This window comes from Ochotona curzoniae, unplaced genomic scaffold (genome assembly GCF_017591425.1).
Source record: "Ochotona curzoniae isolate NIBS_2020 unplaced genomic scaffold, NIBS_Ocur_1.0 scaffold_2476, whole genome shotgun sequence".
Taxonomy (NCBI): domain Eukaryota; kingdom Metazoa; phylum Chordata; class Mammalia; order Lagomorpha; family Ochotonidae; genus Ochotona; species Ochotona curzoniae.
In genome coordinates, this window is record NW_024467095.1 from 22,538,740 (window position 1) to 22,559,679 (window position 20,940).

Genomic DNA, 20,940 nt, shown 5'->3' on the forward strand with positions numbered 1-20,940 from the left:
CTAATACATTTGCAGGTCAATGAGGGAACTCCTACATCAGGATGCAGTACCTGCAGGTGAGCATAAGATCTAAGGCTGGGAATAGCCGTGGTTACTGTACCTGCAGGTTACAGTAGCTGCCAGCATACATGTGGGTCAGGTCTTGGGGTAAGCCAGACGGGACCAGTTCATAACACTCATTGGTAGATGTGAAGACGAGAAGCAGGCCAGGCCAGGTTGGACTGTAACACCATCCAGCTTACATTAGGATTGCAACTGGGGGCTGAACAGAATGGGCTAGGCTGTGTCACCTGCAAGCATGAACTGGAACTGGGGGCAGGCTAGGCCAAACCAGGTTGCAGCACCTCCTGGCAAATGCCAAGATGAGGCAGACCATGACAGACTAGGCTGTAGCACCCAGCAACATGTAATGAGCCCATTAGGGGAGCTGTGGTGCACCCATGCTGGACTATTTTTCCCATTGGTCAATGTGAAGATAGGAATTGGAGCGAGCCAGGCTGGGCAGGGATACAACAGCCAAAAGACCTACATATGAGCTGGGTTAGGGGGAGAGCCAGGTTGAGCTAAGTGACCATATCCACTGGTGTATGCTTGAGCCAGAGTTAATTTTGTGCTGGTCAGTCTTTGCCACAGCATTGGCTAGCAGGTACCAGGACTGGAGGCAAGTTCTGTTAGGCTAGACCACCTGGAAAATGCAAGACCAGAGGCTGAGTGGACCTAGTAGCAAAATTGTGGGCACCTTTTTGATATATTTCCACCAGTGAGCATGGGAACCAGTGTTGGGAGGCAATGGCACCCACTGGCATAAGTGTGGGTTGGATAGTGGCGTTGGTCAGGCTGAGCTAGGATCTAACAACAATTGATGTGCATGAGAGCTGAATGGGATGCAGAAAAGACTGGAACAGTCGACTGCACAAACTGGCATGCACAGGAACCAGGGCCAGGGATAGGCTCGGTAGGGGTTACGGATGGCTGTACCAACTAGGCTGCAGTTCCCACTGGTGTGTCTGAGGGCAGAGTGTGTGGTGGGCAGGGATGGGTTGGCTTATAGTATCCACTGGTTTGCATATGAGATGGGCCTGGGAACAGACAGAAATAACCAGATGATTGCAACCTCTAGTGTGTCTGTAGGTTGACGTGGGTAACAGATTGAGAAGGACCAAACCCTGGCTAGCACACATAGGGGTCAGGTCTGGGGTCACCTCTGGGGAAGCATCTTTGGGAACCCTCCCCCTGGACCACTGGACTCAGAACTCCAAGCACAGTGAAAGTGAGAGGATCTGTGGTCTGACCATGGAATGCCTGTGTCAGAGCTGGGTCCCTTCAATTGTCGAAGCCTGCAAAGCAGACTGCACATCCAGATACACACTGGGGACATGACAAACAGTTCATCGAGGCCTGTAGAGGATGTCTAGTACCATGGAGGGCAGAACAAACTGGACAGTTCTCCTGGTCAAGCTTTGACAGTAAGTGCCTGGGCGAGTAGAAATTCCAAGGTGGACTGTGTCAGTTAATGGACCTTGGAAGGATTTCCTTCCAATTAAATCATAGCATCTCAGAACTATAGGCAGTATCCCGAACATACTCCACATCCGTCACCCTGGGATGGCATCCGGTGGCCATCCCCTATTCCCAGGATCTGATCCAATTGGGCTGCTATGAACTGCATTATCCCCTTCTCTCTCCACTTTCCCCACAGACAGGAAGAAAAAAGGAGATTGGAAATAGTTGTCTCATCCATGTTCCCCCATTCCTTGACCCTCCCCACTCTAAATGGTGGTCCACAAGGGCACGCATCCTCCGTAACTATGTAAACATTACCAAAATAAAATAAAATTTATTACAAAAGCAGAGTTTTTACAGAATGTGGTAGAAGGTTTTCATATATGTATAACATGAAGTATATATGTAAATGTTGATATATATGCCAGGTTTTATAAGAAAGGCAAGGAGACAGAGATAACATAGATGTGAAGAGTGTGTTCGCACCTAGGAGTTGATTCACCAAATTCTGTACATCTACCTTTCCAATGAAAATAAATATTTTTTAAAAGGTATTTTTAGTTGGCTTGTGAGTTAAAAGTGAATGACACTGAAGATATTTCTTTAAACTCTTTCATGTAACTGAATACAGAGAAACAGACAAATGAGGACATCAATGAATATTTCTTTGTTTGACCCAGGCATATTTCCTGAGTCAGTGAGAATCAACATACAAGTTCTTTAACTATGTGTTATCGTTTTTTCAAGACCAATACCTCAGTGAGAAGAAATGAGTTTTATTTGTGCAATTTACTTAAGAAGTTCCCTAATACAAGAAGTTTACAGGATGGATTTTGTGTGCATGTCCCATCTACTAGAATCTTAACACTCAGTGTTTCCATAAGTTGTATTATTTGAAGTTGGGGTTACTGAGCATGAATTGAAAGACAGTCCCCTAATACAATATGAGATATGTTACTGCACTATGACAGTGCTATGGGGAAAGTTCTACAATGAGATAGACACTGACAAGCCAGAGACCATGGCCTGGATGAGTTTGTACTCAATCCTACCTCACTTCAATCTTGGACTCATCCTCCAAAACTACAAGAGAACACTTGGCTTGCCTAGGTGTTTGTTTAAGCCATTCAGCCTAACTCTTTCTGGGCATTTTCATAAACAGTGAATGGCTTTCATGGGTCTGTTTTAGGGTTATCCATCTTCACTGCAACTTGGAATCATATGGGAAGATGTTTTAAGTGTGAATGTCTTGCAAACACCTCAGTGATTCAGTGTTTCCAATCCCATTAGGAACTTTGTTTTCTTTCCCCAAATGAGCCATGTTTGTATATGTCCATGACTGAAAATTACTGATCAATTCTCTCTGTCCTACCTAGGAGATCTTACGACTTGCCAGAGGGAACTATGAAACATTTAATCAAGAGTAAGCAGTATTTGTATATGATAAACTAATTTACAGAGAGACAAGAATGTAATCAATAAATCAACACACATTAAATAATGATTTTCCCCATGGCTCTCCACCCCGAGGATTTCTCGGAGGAGAGTTCTACACTGCTCCTGGAGAAGTCTGAATGTCACTGTCTTTGTTCTTTTGCATACAATATAAAACATCCTAAAGGATAGTATTGGTAGGATGCGAACAAAATCTACTATGTAGACAAGTTTAAACATAATAGTGTTATGGTAAGAGAGATTTTATGTCTATCGTATTTGTTAAGAGTTTAAAAGCTTTGAATGTGCATTGTATCAAAATAATTGTTAGCATTTAAGCTAACATTTCAAAGGCTTCATTTGTGTTATAAGGTACTGGATATTAACTGTGCTTTCATTCTTTATTGTAAAGCCCTCTCAGTACAACTGGATTGGCCAACACATCTACCTACTAAATACATATTGCAAGCCTATAAAGGAAAACAAAAACAAATGATTAACACTGATATTTTAAACAAATCCCTTTGACATCCAATATCATGCATATGCGATTTTCTGCAACATAAATATACATCTTATTACTGTGACTTTTGAAAGAGTTAATTTAATTAAATATATACACAACATGTTAGATTTAGAGCATGGCTCTCAGCAAGTCTCCTGAGTACTGTGAAAGAACTTGCTTGGTAAAGAGTGCCAGCTATGAACACAGCTGGTTAGGCAGTCCCAGCTTCCCAGCCAAGCTTCACTCTTAACAGATGCTCTAGGGAAATGCTCTCATCTCTAATCCTCAATGTCTGCAGCCAAAAAAACACAGGCCACATAATAGTAAGCTACATTACCATTTATTAGTTGTATGGAGGATTAAATAAGATAAAGTACACAGGACCCTAATGAACCCTCAGTAAATGCTGGCCGGCTGTTAATTACTAACTGGTATAAGCGGACTTTTCTAAACTTTCTGCTAAATCTCAGGAGAGATGTCATAGACATCATTGAAGCTGCATAATAATGAGTATAAACCTTTTTTTTTTTAAGAGTCTTTTATTTATTTTAAAGGCAGAGTTACCCAGAAGGAGAGACAGAGAAAGGTCTTCCAATGCAGTGGCTCACTCCCCAGATGTCTGCAGCATCCAGGGTTGAGCAATGCTGAAGCCAAATGTTTCATTCATGTCTCTCACATGGGAGCTGAGACCCAAACACTTGAGCCATCCTTCGCCACCTCTTCATTGCTACCCACCGGCGGCTGGATCAGAAGTGGTGCAGCCAGGACATGAGCCAACACTGGTACGGGATGCTAGGATTTTTGGCTATGGCTTCGCCAGCTATTTTATAACACTAGGCCCAATTTTAAATCTCTTAATGGCAGCAACAGCAGATTCACTCACTCTCTTAGCCAATTTGATCAGTGAAGGTTATGGGAGAAATGCAGATATTTATCTCAGATATTCTTTTCATTTGAAAACATTAGGATTTTTCTAGAAGCAGAAGTCTGTAGTATTTCCTTTGGTTTCTGTAAAGGCCATATGGTAACTGGATGAGCCTTTCAAATACTTTATCAATACTACATCTTATGCCAGAACAGTAATTGCACTGAAGCCTGTAATTCAATGACTTTAATTCAAGCAAACCAAATGTGATTGCAAAGACTGTTGGACATTTCATCAGTTGTTTCTCAAAGTCAACATCGACTGAATTAGTTACTAGTGAAGTTGTGTGCATGGTACTACACACATGGAATAGGTACTTTGACACCAGCAAGGATTGTTGCTAGATCTGTTTAAGACCTGACATTTGCTTAAACTTATTCTGACAATGTCAACTTTCCCTTTAATTACAGTACATATTCCCAAGAATCTATGTAATAATTTCTTCATTTTGTACTTGCATTAGATCATTTTATTATGGTGTTCCATAATCATGAATACTAATAGCAACAATACTGAAACTTGATTAAGATAAAATTAAGAGAAAATGAGACAAGATTATGTTGGTGTAGTATATTTTAGATAACTTACTTTTATTAATTTATTTATGTTCCATTAAAAAGAAACTTCAACGATATACTGAGAATTATTGCTATAGAGTTGAGCTAGCTAGGACCCTAAAGGATTGACGAGCATGCTAATATATATTAAACCATATGTCCACATCTCAGCTCAAGGGCCATTATTATCTTATTCATAATTTCTTATTTAGTCCTTCAATATTGTATTATTCAGTCAAAACGAGTGCATGGTTAGTAAGGTGACGATTTTTCTGCCTGAATCCAAATAGGCATTCAATTCCCTACGGAGTATTCCGGGCAGCATACCTGGATTCAAGTAACCTCACAGTACTTAACTGCAGGTATCTTCACAATGAGATATTTGGAATTTAAAACATTCAAGCGTCCATATGTGCTTGGCGGGGAAGTCTGTACAATGAATGCTGCAGAGATGAGAACTGCATGTGCTAGAAAACCTCATAACTGCCAACACTATTCCAAAGACAGATGTATACAACCTAAATTTAATGACTTAAAGGAAAGGATTTCAGAATATACAGGGACAGTCCTTTATTCACTTATTTATTTATTTATTTGTTTTCTCAAAAGAAAGGAAGAACATGGATATTTAGAATCTGTTATTTATTCCCATCTGTTTCAGTAGAAGTTTATTCTGCTTGAAATGAACTTACTGATTTGCTTTTCCACATGACCAACCTGTCACCTAAACACTCTATTAATAACACTTAGCTCCTTGGGTCGGCACAGTAGCCTAGCTGTTAAAGTCCTCGCCTCGCATGCGTTGGGATCCATATGGGATCCAAATGAGATGCCAGGTTGCTGCTTACAGACCAAGCCTCCAGACTTGGCTGGTGTCATGTAAAAATTTGCATTCCAGGGGTGGCACTCATTTTGATATTTGTCAGTCCGGTTCTCTGGTAGGCTTCACTGGATATACCTGGGGTCTTTAAGGGGTGTGTGGCTGGGGAACACCTATGGAACAAGCGTGGGGCTCATCTGCAAAGCCAAAGAACTGTATCTTTCATACTTGAGCATATAGCATAGGGTCATAGGATGGGACTCAGTACTGAGCGGCTAAAGTCCAACTGTGGGAAAATCCTAATAGTCTCCATTTTCCTTAAAAAAAAAAAATGCATCTGTGGACATAGTCTGGACTTGTTCTAACACCAGGCAGTTCAGAATCTTGGACTCTCCTGATACCGATTTGTCTTCACCCGGATCACCGCCAACCTCTTTCAGGCCTGGTATGCACCTCCATGTCTGCGCAGGACCTCGTGACTGAGAGGCTCAGATGCGATTCAGCCAAAGCTACGTGAGTAACTAAGGGGCTGCCACTGTCAACTCTGTCACAGCGTTGGGCATTCAGGAATCACACCCTGCTATCTGAGGACTGTTGGGGACTTAGCGGCAGGCTGATCCGATTCAGCATTATGCAGATCCTGAGACCCCACGTCCACAGGCAATGCCTGCATGGCTAATGGACCTGCTTCAGTGCAGCCAACACGACTAATAGCTGATAAGTGTAGCATGCAACAGAGAACCTGCTTCCACAGAAGGAAGATTCTGGAAGGGAGAATCTGGGTCTTACCTCCAGGCTGTGTTGATCTTGGCAAGTGTAACACTCCAGATGTGATCTGCAATTGTGGCATTCATGAGCACAGGGCTAGAGATGCTGAGCCTGCCACTATCCCAGGAAGGGGTTTGCAGGGATTCACCACCCTAACTTAGGTACTTCCCAGTACATTCCCAACAACACATCAACTATGCATTTGGGTCACATTTAAATTTTGGCAATATTGGAAAACCGAATTAGGAAAAACGTAATAATAGCAGATCCAGGGACCAACGCAACTTGAGTGCTACTTTACTGCTGAAATAGCAGACTATCTCACAGAATTAGAGAAAATAAATGGTTTGGAATTTCTAGAAGAACAGTCTTACACAAATAAAAAGCTACTATACACTATCATTCAATGTAAAGATGATACTATTTACAAGTAAGCATCAATAACAGGAAGTTATGACACTTAATGAGCAAACAAATGTGTCAGAAACCAAATAGAAAGCAATTGAGACTTCCAAATGTTTGAATGGAGATTTCAGAAGAGTCATTTTAAGGAAACCCAGGGAAATCCAAGAGACTGCAGAAATATCTACCAGATAGTTGATATAAAAGTTCAAAGCAATAAAAAAGATAAACTGGAGCAGAAACCATTCAACTGAATAGTACACCAAATACAATTGTAAATAAGATAGAAGACATCAGGAGGATAGACTAAACAGAGCAAAGCATCAATAATCTCAAAGATAGGATATTTGAAAATGGAATTGTAGGAGAGAAAAAAGAATGAAGTAGGCTTCCAGAAGACACAAAGTCTTACAAAAACAGCCAAATGTTTAAGTTACTGGGGATCAAGGGAATGTGAGAATGTCAAATGCTTAGAAAGCATATTAAAAGAAATAATTACAAAAATTCATAAACCTAGAACATTAAAAAGGTCACCTACTGTGATAAAATGGAATTCCTTCAAAGGATACAAGGATGGTTCAACAGATACAAACCTATATTAAAAAGAAGATCCAGAAGTAGGCTTCCAGATCTATTAAAAAAAGATCCCTTACCATAATCAAATGGAACTCATTAAAGTTATACCGGGAATAAATAATGCAAATTAGCACGTGCACTGGATTAAACAAAAATAAAGGGTGTTAAACATATAAACATCTGAATGTATGCAGAGAAAAAAAATTGATAAAATTGACTATTCCTTCATGATTAAAAATTCTAACTAAATTAGATACGGAAGAAACCCGTCAACATGGCAAAGGTCGTATATAACAAGCTAATAGTTGAGATTATGTCAAGTGGGAAAAAGCTCAAAGCCTTTCTTTGAAGATCTAGAACAAGGTGACAATCTGCTTTCATCTTTTTTGTTTAACACATCAGTGAAAGTTTCAGCTGTTGCAATTAGCCACGAGAAAAACAAAGGTCATTAAGTTGGAAAGAAGGAAGTCAAACTGTTACTGCTTATCGATCATATTATGTTACAGAAAATCTTGAAGATTGCTAGCAAAAACCTCACAGAACTAACAAATACATTCAGTAAAGTTGCAGAACACGATAAAAATCATGAACATTCTTCTACACCAATAGTGAAACATTTGAAAAGAAATGATATAAGCAATCCCATTTCTAATTGCTGGCGACAACAATGAAAAATACCCGGAAACAAATTTAACCTAAGATGAAAGCTGTCCACAGATAAATTTATTCAACATTGATGAAAGAAATTGGAGGCGATGGAAAGAAATGGAAAGATATTCAACATTCATGGAATGAAAGAGTAAATGTTATTAAAATATCCACAGTACCCAAAGCAATTTTTGGATTCAATGCAATCAAAACCTCAATGGCATTTTTCACAGAATTATTTTTTTTTTCACAATAAGTTCCCTAAGAAATGAACTTACACATGTGCAGCCAAAAGAACCTTTGACAAAAGTTCTAAGAATATTCATTGGATAGAGGAAGTTCTTTTTAATAAGCAGTCCTAGAAAATTTTTGTAAGCAGAAAATTAAAGTAGAATGCTATTTCTTGCAATTTGTATTAAAATTAAATTAAATTAAATTAAATTAAATTAAATTAAATTAAATTTAAAAGTGTTAAAGACCTGATGTGAGAACTGAGTTTTGAAACTGTTGCAAGAAAAACATAAGAATTCTTTAGAATGTTGCAATGGATAAGGATTTTCTGGAAGAGATTTCTCAATCACAGGAAATCAAAATGATGGACAAATGGTGTTTTATAAGACTAAGTGGTTTTGGACAGCAAAGAAAACGATCAACAGTAGAGACACCAACTACAGAATGGTGCTTAACATACAGCATTTGTAAGATAGGAGTTGATACACAAAATATTTAAGAAGCAATTCCCAAAAGAAACGAAAACAATTTTAAAAATGGATAGTAAATCTAAACATTCATTTTTCAAAGAAGGCATAGATATATCCTCTCAGGAATATGAAGAAAAAAAACTGAACATTGCTAATCATTAGGGAAATGCAAATCAAAATTATAATGAGATATTCTCTTACTCCAGTAAGATTTTGTTCTTTTGAAAAATACATGACATAACCGACATTTATGATGTGGAGAAAAGGTAACCCTTGTTCTCCATTTGTAGGAATATAAATTAATGTCAGTACAGTGGAACATAAAATGGAGGTTTATCAGAAACCCAAACTTAGAACCATCCTATAATCCAGGAATACCATTACTGGGTATATAACCACTGGATATTAAATCCATCTGTTGACAAGATATATACGTTCCCTCATTTATTGTAGCATTGCCCATGAGAGGCAAGAAATGGAATGACTTGGAGCTGGTACAATGGCTTAGTGGCAAAGCTGCCACCTGCAACACTAGCATTGCACATGGGAACGAAGTCTCTGTTCAGATAAAAAGAAACTGCTATTTTACTATAATAAGTCTGATAAAATTGTATAATTTTCTTTACCAATATTACGTATCCAATAACATAACATTATCATTTTAATCCTTAAAAAAATAAGCATGCAATATTTTTGGGCAGAAGTTGAGTAACTCACAAATCTATCTAAGAAGTCTGACCACACCTGAGAAGAATATGATAACGCACATATATACACATACATATATATGTATACACACATACATATATATATATTAAAGAGGAATTATGTGATATATAAAAATTTTATAATAATGCATGGGACTCTAAAATTATCTTATAGCCTAAAGAAGACATAACCAGAAAGACATATTTCTCAAAATCATTAAACTCATCGTATCTTCACTTAGGAAATGGTTTTCTTCTGTAAAAAAAAAAAAATTATCTCATTAATGTATAAGATGATTTTGGCTCATGTTTAATGCATATCTTACTGATGTATTTGTTTCTTCATAAATTATCTATAAAGTATCTTTCATCTGCTTGGTTGACTCCTCACTCAAACAGCTGGTTTTATTAGCCAGGCGTGTGTATTTATTAAGAAGCAAGAGTAATCCCCATCTCTTTGTGAGAAGAATTGCTATGTGCAACGTGATGCTGAAGCAAGAGATGCTTGTCTGCTATTGTTTTATATGCAAAAAGAATTCTAGATGTTTGAGAACATTTCTGCACACTATTCAACTGTGAAACAGGGGCATTTGTGCCTTGCATGTATAATGGGAGGAGATGTTTAAGTGATTTGGAAAATTAGTGCAACCGCTATAACAAATGATTGAAAAAATAGGACAGAATGTATCAGTCATTTTTAAGCCGTGTCCCCTTACATGGCTCATTGGACACAGAGCCATCATTATGATAACAAGTGATTTGTTGCTAGTCCTGCGGTAGCACTTGGCACAGAGTGTGGTCTGCGAGCCATGCCTTGCCATCCCAGCAAGGACTGCTAGCACGGTGTACGTGGATGCTTTTCCCTTGCACAATTGGAAAATACGCCAGCGGTTTGCCAAGAGACATGCAGCCTCAGCATTGAGACCACATTTTCTTCATCTCCAGTGTTGTCAATGTAGTTTCAATCATGAATAAGAGTGGGAGGCAAAGTGAAACTGGAAATGAGAGAAGGGTCTAAAGAAAGAAAATGATCATTACAAATATTTCTCAAAGAAGTCACTGTATTAGATTTATAGATCCCTGTAACATTGGAGATTAGTAACACAATTTTGACCCCTTTCCAATTGGCATAATTGTTCCAATTACTTAATCTCATGTAAATATACCAGTGAGGATTATTTAGGAATTTGAAGCTTACAGAAATAAAGTCACATCCCAAGTTTGTAAATTAAATAAGAATTTGAATTCAGAATTTGAATTCCACATCTTGATTCTACTTGACAAATGTCTATGTAGAGATTCAACGGCAATTTTCAAAAACAATTTTGGATTAGTTTTACTATATAAATATTGGTCAATAGGATATTTGGCTAAAAACAAAGTGGAAAGTGCATATTCTACTCCTGAGCTGATATTCAGAAAAGGAAAATATTTAATATATTAATCTGATAACTACTACATTTTTGCTTCAAATTTGTTAGGTGTGTTTGCATTGGTATATAAAAGCAACGGAGATTGAGATTCTTAATAAACCTTGCATATAACTATTTAACATTGCTTAGAAACTGTGAACATATGTCATTATGTTCCCAACAAACAAAATAATGTAAATGTGATAGAGTAACAGTTTTCTATCCAGCATTCTGCATCAAACACTTGCAGTGGTATCCAGTCCCAGCCCGATTCTTGTTAAAGCATATCATTGGCAAAAGGAATTAATATTATGTTAAGGTAGTATCATTAGAAATATATAAGCATTTTTCTCATGACAAACAAAACACTTTTAAAATGAAAAAGAAACTTTGTTCACCTGTTGTTATTTAGTAAGCTGCAAAAATAATTTCAGCATGTTAAAGGCATTTGCTGTTAATATTCCAGTTTTCTACTCTGGCCCTGCATGTCTCCATTACAAAACCAGCAGTTGAATCTTACAGGCAAATCACATTTAGTCTCATAGCAAGAATCTATTACAGTTCTTACTTGGGGTACTGTTTACCATACTTTCTAAACTAAGTGCTGATACGCAATACCTCCCCACTTCCCCCAACTGATTTTGGATTAGAAACTTAGTAACCTTGAAGAAGAGAAGTAAGTAAACTAGACATCATTGGACACACAATGAAATAGCCATTTTGGCATTTTACCAATCTGCACATATTTCCATTTTCTATTGTGTAGATGCTCAACATGGAAGGAAAACCCATTGTTCACAAATATAGAAGATTGTATTGTGTTCAGTTATTGTCAAAGAACAATCACAAATTTGGTGAATTAAGCATATTTAGCAACTCACATATTTTGGTATTAAATATTGAGACAAACTGTTCCATAGGAATTCTTTAATGAAAGGTTGTCGCTAGTGCACAATTCATGACTTTAAAATCCAGTGAAACAGCCATGGTTTCTAATTACATGTTTTGTTCTTTGCTTATTTAATCTATTGTCCAATGGCGAGACAAATAACTCTGACTAACCATATAGAAATTTAATAAGATTATAATTAAATTAGTAATCTTTTCATTACCCCAAATTATAGAAAAATCATTAGCACTTATTAAGGATTCTTTTCAAACAGCTGATTTTATATTAACATCGTGTCTTCTCAGTTAATAGATAATTGCAAGAAGATAAAAAAAAAACTTCAAAATTACACCCACTTGAGAACTATTTGACTATATCAACATCTTCTAAGCTGTGGTCCATTTAGAAACAGATTCAAGCTTATCTGTCAGCATCCCCTTTTTAATTCAAATACGTAAGTAGTTTTTAAATTATAATTTCAGTAACATTAAGAATGAGAAGTATTTCTGTTATAATTTACAAATACTCAATTTTAATTATTTAATAGTAGATAGTATATGAACTCTTCAATCTTCAAGATTCTTTGGAAGTCAGTTTTTCTCCCTTTCAAATACATTTTAAAAAATCAAAACAATGCACTATTTTCCTTAAGAAGAATTAAAATATTTCTATCATTGATTATTAAAAGAATCTTCATTATTTACTGCTAGTCGATGTCTTGTCTGTTTGGTTTGCCTCAGTGGGTTGGCTAGCCTCTCTCAGTTTAAGTAAGGTCGTATCTACATTTTTAATTTCTACAAATTGCTTTCAGCACCACCCACACCTGCAGACTGAAAGTCAGCGTGGAGAAAGTAAGTATGTTTATGTTGACTGTTCATTAGAATGCCATGGGTGCTTTAACTCCCTATCCCTGGACACAGCTTAACCAACTCAGTGTAAGTGACTGGAGTGGAAGGCACAAGCATTCACATGTTTTAAAACTCTCTTTTTCCATTTTATTGTAAACATAGATCACAAATCACTTTTCCCAAAATTTGAACAGGAAATTTTCTAATTATAAGATGAAGCCATTCCTAATCACACATTTTCTCCATTACTTATTTTCTGTAATGCATATGTCTCAGTATTCATGTATGCCAATATTGGATTAAAATCGGTTATTTATTAAAGTGTGCTTATTCATAAGGCAGAATGGCAGAAAAGGGGTGGGCTAGAGAGAGAGAGAAAGAGAGAGAGGGAGGTTCACTCACTTGTTCACTCCCCCAAAAGCCCCAAAGATTGGAACTGGTTCAGGCCAAAACCTCAAACCTGGAAGCTATGTGGGTGTCTATATGGGTGGCTGGACCTCAGATGCTTGGTTCATCTTCCACTGCTTTCCCAGAACTGTGGACTGGAAGTGGAACAGCTGGGACTGAAATTCAAAGTGGGAGGTGGAATCGAGGTGTTGCAAGAGGTTACTGAACACATTGGACCAGAATGCTAGTCCCTGGATGTATCATGTATCAAGAACTAGTTGGACAGACACAGTTATTACTGTAATTAGAATTATCTATCAGAAGGTACACCAACTCAAGTCAGGGAGTCTAAACTCGGGAGACTCACGGAAAGTACTTGGGTTCTGGACAAGATAATTCACCAAAATACGGCTAATCTGCTTGAACATAACCACTCTTCAGTCCATACTCTGAAGGAGAGAATTAAGAAGGAAATTGTCTTCCTTCTCCTCTTCTTCTCTTTCTCTTCTTGTCTTTTCTTGTTGCTTCACACTGATGGTTTACTTGATTCTGGTCATAGCCACTTTCTAAAATGACCCAAGTTTCCTAAAATTTAGCATTGATTGTGATCAATATTTGACTGAATCCTCAGGGATTTCCAATTGAGACATTTTAAAGCAAATGAATCAAGCTTTATGTTCTCTCAGAGTGAAAGAATCCCCAAAAATAGATCTTTAGTAAGAGTTGAAGACACATATGATATTGTAATAGCGTATATCATCACTGCTCTTACTTCAAATTATTTCCCTCAGAATTTCAGTGTTATACTACAGAGATTTTGTTTTTCAAAAATGTTATCAGTATTATTAGTCATGTTGATTTTATTGATTTTTGTGTGAGAGGCAATTTCACATATTTTTAAAGTTCCTCAGGCCATTCAAATGCACAATTCAAATTCAGATCATGTTCTGCTACAGGTGCCGAACATCTGGAATGCAGATCCTACCAAGACAACCAAAGTGGGGCCTGAGAATCTATAAATATACAGCATTCACTCCGTTTCCATTCTACCAATCTGTAGATCCAAGGTGACAATTTATATACTCACAAAATCTTCTTATAAATGTCCAAATGTCCCTTTGTAGCAAAAAAAAAAAAAAAAAGCCCATATCCTAGTGGATAGAAATAACAGACTAAAACCTAAAGCCCCAAATCTTTAAAGATGAATGAATTAATGAATTGATTAATCCTCAGTGCTTTTATTGACAATTCCCTACAGTACACTGTGAGGTTCAGTGAGCCCTTCGCCACTTCTAGATATTTGCCATTCAATTCGGTGTTTACATTTCTGACAACCACTTACCCAGATATTGCCATCTTGGTGATAGGGCTTCCAATTTCTTCCTGTGTCACTGTACAGCATCCGGTACTGGGTCACCCAATCTGAGCTGCTGTATCTTCCTTGAGTTGCGATGGCGCTGATCTGCTTCCGATTTTCAAAGTCAACCTGAAGCCATTGGTAAGGATCGTTGTCGGATGGAGACCAACCCCCAGCACCTGAGCAGAGCAGACACAAGACGAGAAAAGCGGTATTGAGAGCTCGGCTTACACAACTGACAACGGGTTCTGCTGCACACCTTAATCGGTCTTGTCAGAGCTATGTCTCACAGATATGTTATGAAGTGTCCTTTATGGGTGCCATTGGAATTTCAGCTAATATTCCTCCAGCTGGGTAACATTGATTCTTTAACCTCTTTATGCTGCAATTATGTGCTCATTTTCTCCTGAGCAAATGTCTTCATAATTTCTCAATTAGATCTTATTAGCACATGTCAAAGTCTAATTGGCTAAGAGTTGATCCATTTACCACGAACTCTTCAGGCTAAAATCTCTAGGAAAATGTGAGGAAACTTCATTTATTTTTTTCCCTTCACATAATGGCTTAATCTTAGAATAAATCTTAAAAACCAACTGCGTAGAAACTTGAAAATATATTTTGCCTTACAGGTTCAAACAACAAAAGTACTGTGCTGAAGGTGAGGCCCAACCTAACATTTAAACTCCACACTGATGTGAAATAGGATATATAGTGTTGAACTCTAATCAATTTGCCTAGTTCAAGTTGAATGGTGAGTTCAGTCTAAAGAGCAGTTTGCGCAAAGTGAACTATTCAGGTTACCTTGGTGATGAAGCTGATTGTAGCCTAACTCGGACTATATACCTTTTGAGATAGGCAACTGAGCTTCACCCAATCACAGCATTGAGGTAAGCACAGAGGCAACCCAGTTGGGCAGCTGCTGGATTGTTTCCAAATGAGGCAATTCTGTGGTCATCTGTGCATTATGACTCAGAACCATCTTTATCTGGAACGGTGCCTGATTCCAGAATCTATTTTTTTTTCTTTTATTCTGCTCAAATAAGCTTTGTGAAATTCAATAGATATTATTTTTTTTCTGTGAAAGCAGAGAATTAAGCACTATTAAGAAAGATGAATTCAATGTTAATTTGTTTGTAGGAAAATAATCACAAAACAAAATTATTTTCTTGGTGAAACTTAGTAATTTATTGGCAAGTAGGAAGAATGCAAAAGTATTTGCTTAAGATGGAGTCAACAAAAAGAAAAAAGACTCTTGATTCAGAGCAATACTTTAAAAAAAAACTACAGTCATGGGGCCTGGCACGGTGGCCTAGCTGCCAAAGTCCTACCTTGAACACGCCAGGATCCCATATGCACACCGGTTCTAATCCTGGCAGCTCCACTTCCCATCCAGCTCCCTGCCTGTGGCCTGGGAAAACAGTGGAGGCTGGCCTGAAGTCTTGGGACCCTGCGCCCACGTGGGAGACCTGGAAGGAGCTCCTGGCTCCTGGCTCCTGGCTTTAGATTAGCACAGCTCCAGACATTACAGTTACCAGGGGAGTGAATCATCAGACAGAAGATCTTCCTCTTTGCCTCTACTCTTCTCTGTGTATCTGACTTTGCAATAAAAACAAATAAATCTTTATTGAAATAGATTACAGAAAATCTGACATAATTCTTGCTGGAATGTAAGACTTGTGTGGTGAAGTCACCTTACTAATGGGATTAAATGACATTAAAATATTCAACAAATGATCCAATTTATAGTATGCCATTTTAAAGGTATACCTTTTAAGTAGGGAACTTAAAGGATAATAAAATATTATATGAAGGCTCTCATGATAAAAATCATTTTATAAATCATCACAGATATATCCTCCATTTATCATTTCTCTCATGGCTCATTTATGTTTTCAGCTATGATACAATAGCTTTTTAAATAATCACAAAGCTAAAAAATACAGCACATTGTTTGGGGGGGACCTGGGATATTGCAGACCTCTAATTTGTGAGATCAAGATAGGTTAACAAGGCTGGGCCTTTCAGGAAAAGGCTTCTACTCTGGCAAAGGGACTTCAGCAATGAGCAATGATCAGAGCTGGAGCAGCCTTGGGAGAAATTTGATTCCTGATTAGAAAAAAAAAAATATTGAGAGGCTTGGCTGAACAATCCTAGGTATTGGGTCTACATCTCTGCAAGGTCATGCAATAAAAGTAGGCCTAATTGGGTCCTAATACAAGGGTGACCCTGCCTGTACCTGAAAAAGTTTTCTGAAAAACACTGACCTCAGCAGCGCCCGCATGAACTCCTCACTTCAGTAAAACTCAACATTCCAGTAAGAAAGGGTTGACAGTTTAAACGCTGAATCACATCATATCAATTAGATCTACCATGCTTATCTTAAAAATACGTATTCATTTCAAAGTCAGGATCCTGAAGATTTATCCAAATCTCTTGTGAGAGTGCATGGCCCTAGCACTTGGTCCATTTTCCACTGTTTTTTTTTTTTTTTTTTGAGATGCTTTTGCAGGTGCTGTAACAGAGGTAGATCATCTGGGACATGCAGAGCACCTGTCCGTTATGCCCTGATGACACCAGCCCGCAAAAAGTATATATACATAATACACATTTCAACAGCACTAGATTTTAAAGTAGCAATTATAAATCAGTTCTAATAGTTAAAATAAAGATATGGTTAGTACAGAGACAAATAGTTAAAATGTTAGCAGTTGACATTGTCTATATAAATAAGGAAATTTTAGGGTCTTACTAGTAGATTATTCAGTAATAAAAATACAATAGTATTCTTAGCGTAATAGGCTATAAAAAGCAACTAAACTCAAAATCAGAAATTTTAAAAAAAAGCATTTAATAAGCAAAAAATACTCTAACACCATGTGGGATAATAAGCTTGCCAACGATCCTGAAAATAAATGGGACACAACACACAGAAATGGTAGAGGTTAAAATAGAAGAAAACCACATACGAAAAAGCAAACCATGGTAGAAAGATACAAACTCCATTACTGAAGAGTTCACTTCAGTCCACTCGGTGTAAGCACAAGGACAAAAAAAAAAAATCCAAGTAATCATTAACTAAAAATCATTACTAGAGAGAAGAAAAAAAATCTTAAAAGTAGTCAGTTTCAATCATTTGCTGAGCATAGGTAAAAATACTGGCTAGAGGGTGCTGCAATGGCTCCACAGACTGACCCTCGTCTCTGTGGCGCTGGCATCCCACGTGAATATTGGTTCATGTTGGGACTGCTCTACTCTGATACATTTCCCTGTTTATGACCTGGGAAATCTGCAAAGGATGACTGAAGTCCTTGGGATCCTGAAAAACTCTTTAAAAGATGTCACACACGACACACGTGCCTGTATGCTACATATGAGCAAATTTGAAAAAAAATGTTGTGGGGAAAACAGAATTAAAAGTCTTTTGGTTGCAATTAGCTTTTTTTTTTAAAATCCATGCGTAAGATACATCTTCAAAATGTTAACAGAAAATATGTGTAATAAGTATATTTACAGATCTCAAAAGTATTTGCCACGGAATAAATTTATTTTAAGCTTCCATGAGTAGTTTAATAAATAATTGATGGGGAACAGAAAGAGAGGGAGATGGAAAAGCAGAGGAAGAGGGTGAGGGAAAGGGTGATGGAGAGAAGAAAGAGGTAGAGGGACAGAGGAGGGGAGAGCGAGGAAAGAGGAGAGGGAGGAGAAGAGGCGGAGTCAGACAGTGAGAGGGCGAGAAGAAAGGACTCTCCCATGTGCTGGCTCATTCCTCAAATTGCTGCGATGATTGAGGTTTGCACGGACTGAACTGGGATATGGGATCTGGGATCTAAATTTTTGTGCACCGTGGTTGTGGCAGGGACTCCAGTATTTGAGCTACCACCTGCTGTCTTCCAGAGTACCTTAGCTGGAGGCTGGAAAGGGAAGAGGCCTAGGACTGGCACCAAGCACAATGTAACACGCAGTAGACCAGATGCCTTTCCGTCCAAGGCCATGTCAAGGGCCCTCGTATGTGTTATCTGCAGAACGTGTGTATAAATTGCAGAACGTGTGTATAAATTGCAAAGCAACTACTGTCACAGTTCAGAGAGTCGTATCTTCAATCCATATTATTTCCAACAAGGTCATTTCCAAATGTGAATCTTAATTAATTCCCGCTTAACACTTTTCTGAGGATCCTGCTTGCCTCCCCAAATGGATGCAGTCACATCCTCACACTCAAAGGACACACCCGGAACGCACCCTCTGCACGTGCACACAGCTCCGCTCACTTGATCTCTTCAGTGTCCATGCTTTCACTGCCAATATCGCCTTGAGCTGAGACCATGTGCTGTGCCACACCTGTCTTCCACCGTGACCATGTGCTGTGCCACACCTGTCTTCCACCGTGACCAGGGAACTGATTCACCCTTTGATCCAGAGTGCAAGAAGAAGACAACACAGGATCCCACGTTCCTCTTTGGGAGTTTCCTAGGTTATAGGAAGCACTTCACTCAAGCTTGCACACTCCCTGGGTGGCAGGAATGCCGAGACGGATGCAGCAGGCACCATCTAGACACAGTAACCCACTGCAGCTTCCGGAAGCTCTGATGTCCTCCTGATCTTGGAGCTCTTTGGGAACCTCCGAAGAAGCCTCGTGATGGCCAAGCAACTTTTGCTGCTCCATTTCTTCCCTCCATAGACTTTTATCCAAAAATCACTCCTTAATTAACTTCCTATATGCGATTCTCTGTTCCAGAATTTGTATCCTGGGGAATCTAATCTGTAATACCTCCTTGGGGCCATTTTCCTGGCAGTCTGCTCACTAACAGTATGAGTTAGTTGTCCCTGCTTTGCAATTTGTGTGATATTTACATTCTGGGCTTTTTTCCTGTTGTAGTGCCTAATATTCCCCACAGTCGTAGATTATCCACATGCCCATTTTACCTAGGATTATGTGAAAATTTGGAGACACTGTAAATCAACTTTTGGGATAACAATAGACTCGCAATTCCCAAAGGATAATAAATGCATTTCCTTACTTCTTAGAGCTCCAAGCCTTGGAAAAATTCTCGATCGAACTGCATAGTTATTTATTAGCAAAAGCAACAAGATGGTTTGGCCAATGAAATCCACAAGCAATTTGTGGGAGAGTAAGGTAGATTTGTGTCCCATTGATAGGTCAGATTTAGAACACATCTACTGTGTTCTTAATTAATAATCCATAATAAATATTCTTGCCTATTTTTTTTGCTACACTACACTTTTTCTGTAAGCAAACAATCACCCTGCAGTTATTTTATTATCTCAGTTGTTTTATTATTCCAAGAAAAGGAAATTTATTGTCAACTTTAAAGAAAGTGCAATTTTGAAAAGCAAAAGCAAAAGAAATAAAAATCTTACCCTCAGCAGTAATAAATGTGGAAGAAATAGTTCCTAACCTCCGGGGGAGGGTCTGGGTCAGGCTTTCCTGGGGAATATGGCGGAAAGATCGATGGAAGATGGGACATTTCCTGCCTCTCTTTGATCCATCAAACAATGTAATTTGGGAAAGTTGATTACTTTGTTCATTTGGTTTGTGAAATGTGTAACCTCTATTGATTCGAGGATTAAAAATGATACTTCTTTCATGATTAAAAAGAAAACCTCTGAAAAGCGAATATAAGAGGGCAGAGTGTTGCTTATATGTTGTAATAGAGGAGACGGTAAAGGAGCACTCTGTGTATTGCGGCAGCGCAGTGCGAGTGAGTGCAAGTTGAAAAGGAGGCGGAGATGCAAGGAGCAGAAACACAGAGTTTCTAAGCGGGCTTAGAAAGAGCTACAGAAATTACAGAGCTAAAAATACCTAGTGAATAACCAGCAAATGGTTAAAGTGCCTTGGAGGATGTACGCTTACTATCAGAACTGCTGCTATCACCTAAACGTCACAGATGCTGCTCTGTCTTACCACACGAGCTTCCTCTGCCTCTTCCACCCGCCTTCCATTTTTGTCCCAACCCAAAGAAATGCTTCTCTGTGTGTGTGTGTGCATATCCGAGTCTTTACTGTAAAAACAGAGTGTTTGTATTCGCAATACACATTCCACTGGGTTTGCTTCCCGAAAAGTTACAGCAAAGTGCTCAGCAAACATAACAGTTACTTTGCTTTTTAAAAAATAAGCATTTCTGAAAGAAGAAGAACTTAGTGGGTGGGTCAAGAGAGGGCAGGAAATTTTTTTTTTTTTGGTCATAAATAGTTCCTGCAAGAACAATCCTGAAGCTACTTCCTGTAACACCATCAGACACTCTACATAGCTTCCAGTTTAGAAGAAACAGAGGGTAGACATCTCAGTTAAGGATAGAGCTACCTTAAGAACTGACTGAGAAATACGTACCAGATGAAAAGAATGGATTGGAAAAAAAAACCAGTCCAGAGAGAGCATTACGAGTTCAAATTTGAATGCCTCTTCTCCAGATAAACTATCTTCTCAGGTAAGATAGATAAAAACAAAACTGAAAAGACATAGCAATGTCAAAAATACGCATC

General features: G+C 38.3%; 1 protein-coding gene across 1 annotated transcript in view; it reads right to left on the bottom strand.

The window, feature by feature from the left end:
* The window catches only part of CNTNAP2 (contactin associated protein 2), a 1,623,532-nt gene that overhangs the window by 1,158,904 nt on the left and 443,688 nt on the right, over window positions 1–20,940 (bottom strand). The window contains exon 3 of the mRNA XM_041002153.1: window positions 14,425–14,618. Within this exon, the coding sequence (XP_040858087.1) occupies window positions 14,425–14,618 (194 nt within the window). The remainder of the gene's footprint in view (window positions 1–14,424; window positions 14,619–20,940) is intronic.